Source organism: Nymphalis io, chromosome 28 (genome assembly GCF_905147045.1).
Source record: "Nymphalis io chromosome 28, ilAglIoxx1.1, whole genome shotgun sequence".
In the NCBI taxonomy this organism is placed as follows: domain Eukaryota; kingdom Metazoa; phylum Arthropoda; class Insecta; order Lepidoptera; family Nymphalidae; genus Nymphalis; species Nymphalis io.
This window is the reverse complement of record NC_065915.1, coordinates 4,691,391-4,708,315: the sequence shown is the minus strand read 5'-3', so window position 1 is coordinate 4,708,315 and position 16,925 is coordinate 4,691,391. Positions and strand designations below refer to the sequence as shown.

The following is a 16,925-nucleotide window of genomic DNA, read 5'->3' as shown; positions in this document are numbered from 1 at the left end:
TCGATATATTTTCTTATTGTAAGCCGTTCAAGAAATAAATGGCTGCAATTATAAAGTTGGGTATACACTTATTGGATTCCTAATGTTTTTTTGTCTTTTCTATTTAATGGTCATTTAAATTGGTAATTTAATTTGTGACATTTTTTATAACGATTTCGATTAGCGTTACGTGACTTTTTTAAAAGTTTCACGGCTTTCGAAATTTTTAATTTTCAGCGATTTTAAATTGTGAATGCTGTGAATTTATACAAAGACTTAAGTTATTTCTAACAATATACAATATTGTCTTAATTAAAACTTTCTCCATTGCGTAAGACAATATTTAATTATAAAATAAAATTTATTCTTAATTGTAAATTATACTGAAAACGATATCTTGAGTTATTTTAACGGTGTAATATAGTAACTTTTGTAATTATTTTTTATCTACACCGGAAATCAAACCAACTACTAAAGGCAGGTGCTTTAGAAACTATGTTTGACTAATAAATGAGCAAGTTATAAACAAAAACGTCAGCTGCTCCTTGATGAACATGTGCTCGAAATGGAAATAATTTACTTGATTTGTGAAATTTTAACTCATAATCCAGTTTAATCCGATTCGATACATGATTTAATTCCTCTTTTTTCTTGTTATTACTAGCCCAATAGAAGGAACCAATTGTTACTACGCCATTGTGATTAGGCGAGCTAGGCGAGTTAGGCGAATGGTTTTTTAAATACAAAAGTGCGTCTTAAGTGGTTGTTTCACAAGAAAATATGTGTTTTAAGTTACATATGTAAAAGGGTTAAGATTAGGAATAATTACAATGAAAACAACATTAAAAGACCAGTTAGCGAGAGGCACGCTACAACACCTTCGGTTATCAACTCGTTTATTATCTAACGGTGAAAGTATTTGAATCACTGCTTATACTTGTTTAACTCAAACGAAAATACAATGACGAAATAGCATCTGCGTAAAAACCCGACTGTGTCGACACGTAATTAAGCATTTCAAATGTCTTTGGTTTGTCATGATGTAGAGGATTGTTGATGTTTCATTTGAAAGTTTCTTATGCATGTGTATTAAGTAAAACTGGAGAAGGTCTCCTTTCCTGAGGATAAGGTTTGGAGTTTATTCCACCACGCTTTTCAAAGGCAGTTTAGTAGATTACCATTGGCAGACTTCATCTGACACGTGGAGCTTTCCTTACAATGTTCTTCACTGTAGAATGGATTTAATTGGGCTTTGTCTGGGTAGGTACCGCTTATTCATCAGATATCCTACCGCCTAATAGCAATACTTAGTATTTTTGTGTTCCTGTACGCGCAAGGGACATAACATCTTAGTTACCGGGGTTGATGCCAATATGCGGCAATGTAAAGGACGGTTAATATTTCGTAGTACAATTACTACTAGTAGTACTAGTAGTACTAGTAGTAGTACAATTTCGTATAGGTGAGCTACATTATCAGCTGGTCTATTTGCCAGTACTCCTAACAATTTGAAATAAAAGAATAAAGCAAATATTCAGAACTCTAATCGTATATTGAAATAAATAATCTCAATATATCTCAGACAAACGGATATTATAATTAAGTATATAATTGCTTGCATATCCTGAATAACACGTAGATTCATCCATCTCATACTCGATCAATGCATTCTGTAAACATAAGGGATTTTATTCGAAGCGAAACGCGGATTGGATTTTCAACATTTAAAATTTCTAATATGTGTTAGAGAGATGAAGATTTTTTTCAAACAAGTTTCTATTCGTTTGACCTTTACATTGTTCTCATCGATTTTCACTTCTCAAAGCCATCGACTCGAAATTACAAACTTACGTAAGTTACAAATAATTTTATCTGATGGTGTGACGGCATTAAAATAAACGTCTTTGTTAAGTGGAAATTGTATTAAATATGTATTGTAATTGTTGTTCTGAGATTTTACAGCTTATCATTTCTCTTTTGGCTGTGAAAACGCAATGACTTCATAAGAGAACAAAAACACATACTAAGCTGAAATTTGGTTAGAGATTACCTACTGGAGGTAGGTAATCTCACATCAACAATCACACACAATGCGTCATGAAAAATTTACTATATTTTTTGTAATAGTATTATAAAAGCAACTTTTTTAGGTCAATTATATGTACGTATGTATGATATTTTCGCTCATTGCAGTCGCGTGACTCCTCCGAAATACGGTGAAGGCCCATCGCGCATTAACCGACTATATCTTGAATAATTACATACTCATAACGTTAAAAAACATAATATTTAAACAAATTATAAACAATGTTTATATCTTAGAAAAAACGAATAAAAATATATATATACATATTTATACTTATATGTTTTTGTATATAGATAGATACGAGAACATGAAATTCACGCTTGTCACGTCAATAATGTAAAATGGCGGATGAAACTACGAAGCGCGGGTACTTATATAATATCATATACTAAAACCTACTCCGAAACGCGTTGCATCTTCTAAGGTTGAATGTAATGTAAGGTTTTATGTATTATAAAATTGACTGTACATAGGTTGAATGTTAGACTGCTTGTAAAATCGGTGGTACTTACTTGTGGTGGCTTTACTGGTGGTAGGGCTTTGTGCAAGCTCGTCTGGGTAGGTACCACCCACTCATCAGATATTCTACCGCAAAATAGCAATACTTGATATTGTTGTGTTCCGGTTTGAAGAGTGAGTGAGCCAGTGTAATTACAGGCACAAGGGACATAAAATCTTAGTTCCCAAGGTTGGTGGCGCATTGGCTATAAGCGATGGTTGATATTTCTTACAATGCCAATGTCTAAGGGCGTTTGGTGACCACTTACCATCAGGTGGCCCATATGCTCGTCCATCTTCCTATTCTATAAAAAAAAAAGAAAAAACTAAGCCCGCCCTTTGTACAACATATTGTGGTGTGCAATAAAGTATTAAGTAAAACTAAAAATAAATAATATACCTTGTATATAAGGTTATCTGTTCGATAAATAGTCGGTAGCAAAAGGACATAGCAAAATCATATTCCATGATTTGGTTTGTATTTGCAAAGTTAGTAAGGGGATTTTCTTTTGCATGTAGAGAAGTTCATATATATTTCGAACGATTCCGTATAATTAAATAAATTTTACTTGTGTCGTTCAAACGTCGTTATTGGTGGTACCATCCACTGATCTTACCACCTTTTGTGTTACATGCGATAAGTCACGTTTCCCGCGAGTCTCGTCGAAATATATTTATTTATTCCGCAAGGCCTCAACGTCACGCGAATGAAAAATAAATTACACACAAAATGATTAAAACGTTAAAATTTTCAGGTTTCTTTATCTATTATAATAATGAAAAGTGAAAGTTAAGCAAAAAAACTATATAAACTTTTTAATAATTCGGTGTGAACTGAGAATACTTTGGTCTTATATTTGCTCACACTTTCCTTATATTAACAATTCCGTCGGTCTCTTCATTCTATTTTTTCAACGTTCTTTATTTAAATTTTTTTAGTCATGCTGCCAGTCCTAACACATAATTATTTCAAAATATAGTCTTGTTAATTTTAAATAATTTAATATTAGTGTAATAAATTAACACTTGTATTGAGAATAGGAACATTTTATAATAATTCATTATTTATGTTAAAATTCCATTTCCAAAAAAATAATATTGAAAGATTTTTACCATCGTCCCAAATAAAAAAATATATATTTATTTAATATATTAATATCAATTACTTTAGTAGTTCGTTACTTAGTCCTCACGGAATACGCCTGTGTGTCCAAGGCTTTACACGCAATCGAGTGACATCATGTGAGCGAATACCGAATTTCGAATTTCGTTCACGATTTTTAAATGACGTCAAATTTTAATTGAATTTGGAATAATCGAACGTATATTGATTTTTTTTTAATTAAATCTGTTAATGCAATTTTTTACTTCAAAAATGGAACAGTTTTAAATGATGTGTTAATCAATTCAAAATTAACATTGAATCTAAATTTATTTGTCAGTAGAACATAAATTGAATAATTGCAAGTTTTTCTCATAGTTGTAACTCGAGGCCTAAACCCAGGTAACCTTCTAAGGTATAGGCCTTAACTATCGAAGGCCGATAGTGCACGCGATACGATGACTCGCGCACATCAATTTGAACTTCGAATAAAGAACATTCGAATTACAAATTTCAAATAGTTTATATATTTTTTAAATTTAATTTTAGAACTAAATTGATTAACAATTTAGTACTAAACCTCGGTTAAATTTCATTTTAGTTTACATTGCATGTTTTTACATTTATATTTTATATATTTGGCTTTTGTTTGTGTCGTCAGTCTAGAAATATTTTACGGTAGATATCTATTATGTTCGAAAATGTTTAAACTGTAATCATTTTCGCATTACTTTTTAAGCAAATAAAGTTATTATCTGATATATACACAACCCACATTTGTATTTGGTCATAACTTTCTTTCGTACAATTCTTTTTAATGCAACACATAATTGTTCACAATATTACAAACTTATTGTCACACAATATTAGTATTTTAAAATTATAGTAATAACTTTTGTACAGGTTTATTTTTAAGAAACTGGTAACATTTAAATTACATCGCGAAAACCTAGTATATATTCGAGCACACAATTGTAGTGCCTAAACTAGGTGATCATAAAGGCGATTGTTATTTGTAACATAATATTTGTATGAAATAATTTACCACAATGTAATAACAAAAATGCAGTCACGTCCATTACAAAGCTTTTACGCTACTTAGAAGTTTCACTTGATTTGAAAGACAAATAACTTCCATTTAACTTTCCAATTTGATATTACACAAATACATTTACAAGATTGAATTTTAACAATAAACAATGTACAAAAAAATCAAGGTTAAATATTTTTTATCTTTAAAAATAAACAGATTACAATAGTTAACTATTTAAACATTTATTAAACCAATATCCATTGAAAGTAAATTATAATAACTGTATAGTGTATACTAAATATACTAAAATATTTTCCGATACAATTATTATTACTGTAAATATTATACAAAGTTTGTTTAGAATTCTAATAAATAAATAATAAATAAATGTAAAACCAAAACGCTGTATTCAGAGAGACCCAAAATCAAAATCCCCTTCCCAAAATCCATTGTAATTTCAAACGTGGAACTCATAGAACGATTTAAATAAACGACAGAGAAGCAAGGGTCGCACATCCGTACTTCGCATAGATAGACCGGCCTTGCGGGTGCTGTTCAACTTGTGACACACTTTTGACTTGGCTTCAAGCCGTCGCCGTGTGCAATCTAAAAACAACTCTATCACTTTCACTGTAGAGCTATTTTTAGAACAGCGTATCAAAAGAGTGTTTTAATTGAGACGGGCGCAGCGATCCTGTCGCGAATTTCGAAATTTGAATTTCGCGGTTTATACGATTCAGATATAGCGTGGCCTAAGTAAAATATGCAGCTGTGAATTTAAAAATAGAAAGAGATGGATTACATACATTTTTCTGTTACACTTTCATTGCATAAGTATTGAGGACATCTCTCTCTTTGTCTGTGTTTCTTAACAAGACATTTTAACAATATCAATCTATATTTTTATTATGTTGCCGTTAATTCTAAATTCATCGTATTAATTCAATATATTTACGTGCACACGATTATAGTATTTATTATAATGCAATAAGTTCCATTTTAGCATAAAACCACCTCGATTGTCATCTATTATTGTGCTGGGCACATATCATGAAAGCAAAATTTATAAGTACTTGATACAATATTGCTCGATGGGCTTACTATATCAAATTAAAAAGAGACAAAAGAAAATTCTAGACTTAAAAAACTAACAGCATTTAATCAATAGATTTTTCAAAAGAGTTTTAATTGATTGAGTAATATTTTCTATTGTGTTGTTTTTTTTGATACACGAGTAAAACGGTTTCAAAGAGCTATGAATATATATTCTGTGGTTAATTTTTATCTGTACGTACAGAGTACTTGGTTCATGTTTTAGTTACATAGGTATTACATTACCTATAATGCTAGTAACAAATGTAACATATACGGCAAAATAATCATATTTAATTTTAAGTCGTTACTTTTTCGAATTTCGAATTTTTTTTGGCAGAATATTTTTATACCTATTACAGTCGATCATTCGTTATTCGAAAATCGTTAATATTATAGACAACGCACTTCCCGTCAACAATACAATTAGTTGACAAAGTGAAATCCGACCTTCCGAGTTACAACAGTTTAAGCAATTTTGCAACAACCCTGGCAAGGTGACTGCTTTTTATATAAACAAAACTGATAACTGTAACCAGGTCAATGAGCTTGTCCTTCGATAATTGAAATGGGAAAATTTCTAATTGTACATTTCCTGACATTATACAGATTAAGAAAAACAAAATCACTCGAATAATCCATTCATTTAACCTTCCATAAATTAAAAACCAAAACTTTATTTAAGTAGGCTCTAACTAAACGTGAAACTAAAATGAAGATTATAATAATAAAAAAACTCGATAGTTTCTTATTTTAATTATTCTTTAATTTGATCTTTAAGTTTTCACTAATTAATCAATGGACGTCATGGTAATAATGCCTTTTGCATTGACTATAAATATTAACACACATTGTAAGAAAAATAACCCATTCATTACATTTTCAATGTCAATATTGGGATTTAAGACGTTATGCCTGTGCCTAAATCTTCAAAAGCTATCTGTCAAACTATATAAAAAAATATACTACCAAATATTTAAATACGTTTATATTGTCTAATAAGATTCTGAAATACAATCGTATTCGAAATTCAAACCGAATGTGACCGAATGTCATAAAACCAAGGTAAGTTCTAGAACATATCAGACCTAACCCATTCCCTATACTATTTGACTATAAAATGACCGATGACGTCACGTTACAAAACGCACCAACACGCATGCGAATGCGCGTGCGCCGAACGTATGCTTGATAGTTATATGTGCTGCGTTTGTTATAGAATACCACTCGTACGAGTTAATGAAATATAAATCGCTTTCAGTTAATATACAGTTTATTGTAATTATATATTGTATTTTGCATATATCTTTTTTTTATATATGCGCCGGGATGGCAAATGACTCTACTCCACCTGATGGTAAGTGGTAGTAGAGTCCAAACGCGACGACGGCCAGTACAGTCGGGAAGAATGTTCTGTACTAGCCGTCCCCGCCTCGCCGGCCCGCAAGATGCCTCTTCACGCCTCGTTTGAAGGAACCCGGGTTCTTTGTTTTTAAGTATAAAAACTTTATATGAAAAAATCTATGATAATAATATGGATTATATTGACACATTTAAAAGATATCGAAATCATTTTCTGTTCAATTTGGCAAGTAAAATAAATTATGTCAATTAAAATCAATTTATTATAAATTCTTTAATTGGCTAGTTATAGTGACAGTTTAAACGCAGCACCACTCACACAGTGTAGGCAAGTATTATCATATCAGTCACTAGTACCTGAGCGCATGTTACACGCATGCGCATACATAAATATGTGTACTGCGATTGATTTTAAAGATACTTGAAAGCTAATAAGGGTATTGTCAGTAAATTGTAATGCTTTGTTAAATGTTAAGCGCGGTCTTAAGATTGAGTCAAATGATAGGTATGGACCAAAGACGATAACAATATGGCAATTTAAAATAACCATCAGATATAACACTATTAAATTGAGAGTTCCATATTTGAATTTTTTTGACATTATTTTTTGGGTCAAGACCATTAACTATTAATATTATTATTTTAAATTTAGAATTTCCTTAAATTATACTAATACAAATTTCTTAACGTTACTGTTTTGATTTTATACACCAATAAATAGGTTCATATAATTTAACGAACATTTAAAAATGGAATGAACAAAATGGCTGCCGCAAAACAGATGTCAATAAACCGCGAAGGTAAAGTACCAAGACGAGTCGCACGCATACGCCGGCTATATGGGTCTTGGCCAGGCAACTTTTTCTCGCTAGTACTAAACTAACGCTGGCCTGTCACATGTTTATACGATCCTGGTACTTTTAGTGCACGTACATATGTCTCATTTTGATTGGTTGAATTGTAAACTTAACAAGATTAAAACAATTTATTCTAAATACATAATAACTATTACTTATTTGATAAATACTAGTATTTCGCCCAATAGTCGAAATTCGTTTTTAATCATTATTAAAAATTTAAATACATTTGCGTGTTTCGAACATTTTTTCTACACTTATTTCAATTGTTTTTATAGATAGCAACACTAAAGCTTTAATAACTAACAAACATAAAAAAAAAATCCGTTGACAAACAGATAAGACATAGCCGAGGTACCGAATTTTTCCGTCTTCGCCTATCTGTAGAAAAAATGGTATTCTTCGTAATTCATTCCAGTACTTCATATCTCTGGGCATTATTAAAAATAATTATATATTATAAAGCTAATAGAAAAACTTTAAGAAAAATTATATATATATATATCTATATATCAAATAGACAAATCAGGGTGCGATTTTCTGTTAAAGAAATAAATCATGTTGTATTAACGTAATTTTTATAAATCAAGCTTAGTCACAACAGGTAAAACAAACTCCATTTCTAATACTTAATGAACAAACTAACTTTATTTAGAATTATTTTCCTTAACGAGTACTTTTGAATTCCGCTTAACGAAATGTGATTTGAACCGATTAACCTATGTTATCCTAGTAGAGAAAGTAATTTGGACATCGCAATATGTGGTGTGGTTGTTAGTTTTAAAAATAGAATAAAAAAGGAATTCAATTTTTTTGTTATTTTGTATAATTAATATTTATAATACAAACTAAATATTGACCTGTCAAATACTTCTGCGTTCCTGGTAACTTTGTACAATTAGGCATCGTTCTTTTTATTCATAAAAACGGAAACATGCCTAGCTCTTATTTAGAAATTATATTCATATCGACAAATTAATTGACTTTTATTTGCTGATTATGTTATTTCAAATCAGTTGCTTCGCAAACAAATATTGCTTAGTAAGTAACAGTGTCGTATTACAATCGATCGTCATTTTGACAAATTCTAAAATGTTACTATTAAAAATTAATTATCATGAAACATAATATTTCTTCATATAACAGTCCGCAGAATAAATTATGTGTAACGAAGTAGTTTTTAGGTTATGTGATATATATGTTAAAATGTCTACTCATAAAATTATAACTAACTGATTAGGTAAACTGGAATAATTCTAGTTATTCTTGTGCCCTATATGACTATAGGCTGTGCAATTTTTTCCACTTCTAAGAAAGTTAAAGTTAAGCAAACAAGTAAGTCAGGTAAAATCTACTTATAATATTTTGTCTATTGTAGATTATTGCGTAAATAAGATTATAATAATTAAACATAAATAATAGCAACATTTACAATACCATTTTTAAAATATTTTTTTAACGAAAGTTTATTTTTATCTTTTATATATTTGGTTTCATTTTCATGGCCGTAAATTATAATCTATATTTTTCATAAAAAAAAGATTGCATCGTCATCACAAATATGTTTATATTTTACAAGAGGCAAAGACCACAAAGACTAGTCCAATTTCGAGTCCACACGAACAAAACGCTTAATATCAAACTGGTTGCGTTCAGTTATTCCACCTTATTACGTTACGCAAGAGAACGTGTTTTAAAAAAAGAAACCAGACTTAACAGTGCTTTCATGAAACATGCAAAATGGCCGCCGAAATTGTCCTTTATAAAATTTCGAATCGCTTTTGAATATGTGAGAAAGTGCGTAAATGTCAATTGGAAATAATATAAGAGTACGAGTTTGTTATTGCTAAGTATAAAAAAATATTATTGCGCTATTCTTTTTTAAATATTAAAATAATTTCTAATCTTGAAAATAAAATTCGTGTGTTTTTTTAATTAATTAAATAAAAAAACGGAATCACCTACAAATAATGTTCGTTACAGTTATTTCAATTAATGTTCTTATATGTTTCATATATTGTTTATTTTACTTATTTAAAACATATTTGTTGCACCTAATGTGTGAATATAGCTGTGTTTGAAATGTAAGCGAGTTTTATTACATAATCATAAGATAGAGCTAACGACGAGGCGGTAACAGTTACCGAATTTTAATTGGCAACTTTCTTTGGGCATGCAGCTTTCATTGCGTAACTGTAAAATGAGAAACAATTATCTACGTATTAATATACCGGAAAGGAAGTGTTTTGGGCGGACTTTCTAGAAACGATATTTTTTTTTATGTGAGATCGCTCACGCAATTAATAGGTTCTGATATTTAATTTTATTATCTGACATGAAAAAGAAAGGCGTCGCGAAAATTATAATAGTTAATATGTACGTGGAATATTGTTTCAATTTTTTTTAAACATATTTTAGAACGAGATTTTTACTATAAAGTGGATTTGAATAATGAATTTGACATTTTTGGCTGTATGATTTGATTTCGCAACATTTTTGCGAATGAAAAAAAAAAAAAAAAAATACTAAAATTCCCACTTCTGTCGCATTGATGGGAACTGACCCGTGATTAAGTGGAAATTACCTTTAATGCTCCCACCTGAGGTGTGTGGCTGTTGACTTTGCTGCACATTGCTCGCCTCCAACTTGGTGCTCACTGAGTTCCACATATCGAACATGTTCAACATCATTGGCCCTCCACGGACCGACACGATCACAATAACATATACATAACACTCATATAATCACACAGTACATAACTCTTATCCATTTTATGTTTAAACACTGAAAATACGCAAGTCTCAAAATCGTTCGTCCGGCGTAAAAATACTTAAGACTACAGCACTGATCCCCGGTTTTTGTATCATCAGATAATATTGCGTTACATATCACTATTTATTTTATATTTAATTTATAAATACTTTCCATATATAAACTTCTCAAATGGTCAACTAATGTAAATACGCTATAATTTCTTATTAATCTACTACTTTATTCGGATTTAAATATCAGTCTAAAATTTTCGTTCGTAAGGTTGGGTTATACGTTCGGGAAGTTACGATCGGACTAACTAATTATTTGTGATTATTATATAATAGATAAAAACTATTATTTCGTGATTAAATATTGCGTATAAATTTTAATAAACTGTGATTATTTTAAACGTGGTTTCAAATATTGTCGAGGTGCGGTTTCATATAAAAAAGTTTGCTTGCGACTCCCGGTATAGTGATAGCGTATCGTTTTTTCCTCTTCATAGTTTGTAATCATCGATTTGGTACTGGCCACTTCAGTACGGTCCGGGTTTAGTGCACATGATATTAAAAAAAAAAAATGTGACAGATGACACGGCGCGAAAAAAATAAGAATTGATTTAGACGATATTGCGTTGAATTTTTTTGTAGATTTTTTAGCCGCGTTCTCGGATGCACTGAAGTGCAGTTGCAAAGGGGGTTTTCAGCTTCAGTCGGAGGAGGGGGGTCGGAAGCGTTGCTGGGTACTGCGCATGCCTGAAATCGATCCCGCGTGGCCAGTGAGGTGTTGGGAACTAAAACACTCAACTTGCATCGCTATGTGTATGGCGCTCCACAGACTAAATTGGAAATGGCTTCGAAAATATTTTAGACGAGTTACTCGTATGACTTTACATATACTTTACTAATTGTGATACAGATTTTTGTCTATAAACTAGAAATTATTAAACCATATTTTTAGAAACAAAGAGTATAAAACCGTAACGGAAAAAAAAAATTAAAATCTGTAACAGTTTGTTAAAAAACCATTATATTCATAAATAAGGTTACTAATCTCTATTTCGTGCCATCTATAAAAGAAAATTACATAATCAACAGAAAACATTACAAGACAAATGACATTTCTACAAAATCCGTACTCTATGGTATGCCGCATGGAAACGAGTCTATAGTCTATGGTTAGCGATGTATATATAGGCGTCAGTCCCCTATTATGTCATTTACTTTGATGTTTCTCCCGGGTACATTATACTTCTTACGTACTATGTAACTGTAGGTGGTTTTGCACCTTTTGTTCACGTGATTATTGAACCTCGTTGTTTATCTGTTGTCTTATAAATGTACATTTAAATTTAGAACGTTATTTATATACATAGCGTTTGGATTTTGTTAATTATTTCAATCACTGTTTAATTAATTAGATTTTCGATATACGTATTTAAAAAAAGAAAAAAAAAACTTTGTTGTTTAGTTTTAATTAAAATATATAGTAATATAATAATATAAACAAACAAAGTTAAATAAAACTTATCGATGTGTTAGCGGTGATGTAATCTCGGTAACCTTTGACATACAAAACACATATTCATATTGATACTGACGCATTACTGAAATTAAAATTTCGTATGAAAAAATTTTTTTTTTTTTTCATTTTAATTTCAATGATGAAACCGCAGTCATCAGAAGCTGATAAACACTTAATAAAAAAGGTAAAAATATGGGAAAATTAAAAAAAAAAAAAAATTGATTCAAGGTCACCGACGATAAGAACTAAATGTAAACAAAATAGCTGTTTTAATTATAAACACATAAGAAGGACATGTCCCACTGCTGGGCGAAGGCCTCCTCTCCCTTTTGAGGAGAAGGTTTGGAGCTTATTCCACCACGGTGCTTCAATGCGGGTTGGTAGAATGCACATGTGGCAGGATTTCAATGAAATTAGACACATGCAGGTTTCCTCACAATGTTTTCCTTCACCGTCAAGCACGAGATGAATTATAATCACAAATTAAGCACATGAAATTCAGTGGTGCTCACCCGGGTTTGAACCCACGATCATCGGTTAAGATTCACGAGTTCTTACCACTGGGCCATCTCGGCTCATATAGATCTAGTGGTCAAGAAATTGTGACTTTGACATCGCTAAAATAATACGTTTACCATTGAAATAAACATATATACAGTTAAAGTCAAAACTAAGATGTACAATTCGCCAAAACGTATCAACATTCAGTTGGTGCGTACGCGCAGGCGACATTACGCAACGCGTTACGACACACACATACAAAGGTCCACATATCCACATACAAACGTTTTTTGATTTAGTGCAAGTCAGAAGCGATGACGTATCAATGATCGTGATTTAATGATGAATATGACTTTAGTATTTGTTTTTTTTTTTTAATATTAGAACGCTGATAATGATTTGATTTAATTGAAACGAATTAAAAAAAAATCTATGAAAATTAAACAGATAAGTTATTCGAAACGAAACGAAATTATAGAATACACTAGCGTCATCTATGTGTTGATATACTATATTAATTACACCGACTGAAAACATGTTGGCAATCAAACATTTTTGTAAAGCTTTAATTTTGTAATAAATATAATAATGGAAAAACTGATTCGAATAAATTACTTGAGTTACTTTTCTTAATAATTATTATTTATAGAAAATTACATTTATTACAAGAAATTGGAAATTAATTTATAGCCGTTTGATTTTAAAAGACTTGTCGTATCTGTGGAATTGATGTCTTGGCGTGCCATTATTACTTAAGCTTTAATTTATTAAAAAAATAAACTGCCAGATAATTAACTTTCAAGCGCTTGAGAAAATCTCGCAAAACGCTTTCATCGTTTGGCCACTCATAATTTGTGTAACAGGATATTTCTAAAACTGATAATATTTAATTACATATTTTAATTACATCTTTGCGTTTTTTATAATAACGTATTGGCTTTATGTAAACATAATTGCATCATATATTTTAATTTTTAATTAAATATCCTAATCTAAAGATTGTCGAGAAGAAATCGTTAGTAGACCACGTGACCGCATTTCGTACACATAATATATTTGAAAAAGTTTAAAAATAAAAAATAAATAATCTCGGGAGAGTGATTACCTTATGTATAATTTGGACATAATATATTTGATTTTATAAATCGGTGATTCTCGTTAATTTGAATAGATTCCATTTTCTGACGCAAACAGACTTTTATCTTACCGACGATACTGGTTGACGGAGGATGCTCGAGAGCTAAGAAGCAGATTTACATAGCACATTAAATGGGAACTAAATACATTATTTATTTTTTTTTTATAAGCTGTGAACGTACAATAGGCAGACTACGCTGATAAATTTAATTGCCTTAATCATTTTGTTTATAAATCATCTCGAGCTCACCAGCGGAGAAAGAGCTTTAGATTTTTTAAAAGAAACTCAGATACAATTACCAATGATGACCAAGTGCAACGTTTGCCCAGCAGTGGGAACACTTACAGAAAAGTGAAACCTTTATTTACAGAAATAAAATCTTCAGAACGCCACAGCGCATACCTTACGCCATATTTTTCGAGTGAAAGTTACAACTGCCAAAATAAATTGTGAAAGTGGCCGAGTGAGATTGATGCTGTAATTATTATTACACATTATAAAACATACGCTAAAAGCAGAAGCCGGATGCGAGATACATAGGACTTTTCCTTTGGCATTTTGGGAATTTTACTTTTATTTTTTAAATTTAAACGTCTGTCGTTCCATTTTTCTGACGTTTCCGCCATCTTGTTTAGATGTGATTTTTTATTGTATTTTATTAAATATGTATTATATAGAACAATAGGAATATGTTTATATTTTATCGTTAAATAATACGAGAACGAATCAATTTTGACCTTTCATACTTTCTATTGATCTCATATAAAAAGATTTTTTGAATACAGAAGTATAATTTGCATTATTTACTTACGACTTCATCCACAGATTATAAATACTATTGTAATTTAAAAAAAAACTTTCACTCGTCATTAATTCAGGCTTTAGTGTATGGATATAATATATTAAATACCTACGTTTGTAATTATTGACTTATTATAATAAATTACTACGAATATTTAACTGTTTTATAAAAACCCGGTTAGAATTAAACGTAATAATTGAATACAAATATGTATGATGTAACTATGTATTTTTTTTAATTATGTATTTTTAAAACATTTTGATTTAATTGAGATTCTTAATAAAACATGACTCCGTCCTATTTGTCTTAAAGATCAAAAGATAATACGAGTACATATGGACATTATATTTTATAAAAATCTAACTTCATACGTGATATGTTCCTAAATCAAAATACAAGCTCTGTTTTTTTTTCGAATTTCCGTTTAATATACGCATATGTTTAAGCTCGTACAGCCTACTTTTAATACTCATTGATTTATCAATTGTTATTTTGTTTAATGTATTTCAACTAATTTCATAAGCCGTAAAATTTATTCGTGTATTTTTTTACTAACCTTAATTAGGTTTTTTTTTTTGACATTTAAGATATTGAAAACTTTTTTATGATCATTGTCATTTCCAATCAAAGGTATAGAATGATATTTGTGTACTTTAAAGTTAGATTGGAAGATGTAAAGACTAATACAAAATCATTGATAATAGCTATACCCAAGTACGTTCGCTTAGCGTTTTAGTACTTAGACTAAGTACTTAAAATACGAGTTTTAGGTTAGCGTGCGGCGAGGACGGAGGCGGTAAGAACGAATGGTATTGAATGGAAGTGAATGAAAAAGCTGAATGATTAATTATTTTTATTACCGATTTAAGGTAATAATTGACACCTTTGGCTTAAAATTGTATTTTATTTTCATTAATTAGTATATAATATTAAAATATTTGTGATCGTGTTTATGTATATCTATTTCATATTTTATGTTCTCCTGGTTATTGAAATAATATTAATTAGCTATTATAGCAGCTGCCGTTGTTTTATAAAATGTGATGGTGGGTGCAGATCTAATTGAATATTACAATAGAACAATACTGAACGTTATGATATATTTTTCATATCAATTATTCTTTATTTATTTTTAATAAACCTAAATAGCTCAAGGTCACGTAAATTTAGAAAAAAAAATGCATAAAATATAAATATCGAAGCAGAGAGATTTTTTTTGTTATTGTGTCGTGTGGATATGTAAGATAATAACACGCCAATCTAATCCCTTAATAATCGACCTAGAAACGAAACAAACATAATTAGAAACGATAAAAAATTATCTCAAAAACAAATAGTTGAAAAAATGCCCTTCAGTCCCGAAAGAGAAAAATAAATATTTCCCAAGAGTTTCCTAACTTCGGACCTCTCTTTCTAACGCAAGGTCGTGTGTTCTAGCTTTCTCACTCGCACAATATGCAATACATCTCTGCAACTAGAGACCTTGATAATTGCAAGTTTCGTGATAGATAATAATTTGTATACGGGTAATTATACAGGCCTTTGCAATTAAAAAAAAATTAGCTATAAACGTTCATTGGTTTTTTTTGCCTAAATCGAATAATATTCTGCCAAAAAAAAAAATAGATTCCCATAATTACGAAATATATATAAATTAGTATACGACGGACGAACAATCTTAATATTATTACTCACATCCAAAACAATTTGTTACAATCCATTAACACAAAAAAGTTCGTATGCACATGCAGAAACTCCTTGGTGTCAAATTAAAAATATAACTCGTCAGATTGCGTATGAAAATTCGGGTACGAAATTTGAAAGTTTCGGCGCGAATGCGGCCGCGCGCGCGCCTTCTGCAACACTAACTGAATTTTGTAAGCGCAAGCGATACGTACAAGGCGGTGTGAAGGTACCACAGGCTAATTCTAAGTTCTGGACGGATTTGCGAACGAATTCTTTTTTTTTTTAATTCTACAAATACGACAATTTAATTATTTTATAATTCAAAGTCATTGATAATAATTCCTAATATTCTGTTTTTAGGTCAAAATATATTTAAATATAGATACATATTTACACTAATTGATTATCCAAATTTTTTATAAATAGATTACACAAATTATGAAAACAAAATTTTTAAACGTAAACAGAAGACTTCTTTTATTGTAATTAGTATATACTTACAGATAAGAAG

The 16,925-nt window shown here is 30.3% G+C and overlaps 1 protein-coding gene across 4 annotated transcripts in view; it reads right to left on the bottom strand.

The window, feature by feature from the left end:
* LOC126779060 (probable nuclear hormone receptor HR3) overlaps positions 1-16,925 on the bottom strand; it is a 97,880-nt gene that overhangs the window by 66,529 nt on the left and 14,426 nt on the right. Inside the window, exon 1 of one of the 4 annotated variants that reach the window (XM_050502858.1) lies at positions 10,594-10,914. The exons of the other annotated variants lie outside the window; for them this stretch is intronic. Within the exon in view, the coding sequence (XP_050358815.1) occupies positions 10,594-10,699 (106 nt within the window). The 5' untranslated portion in view covers positions 10,700-10,914. Of the gene's footprint in view, positions 1-10,593; positions 10,915-16,925 lie in introns of those variants that run through there. 4 annotated transcript variants of the gene reach the window in all.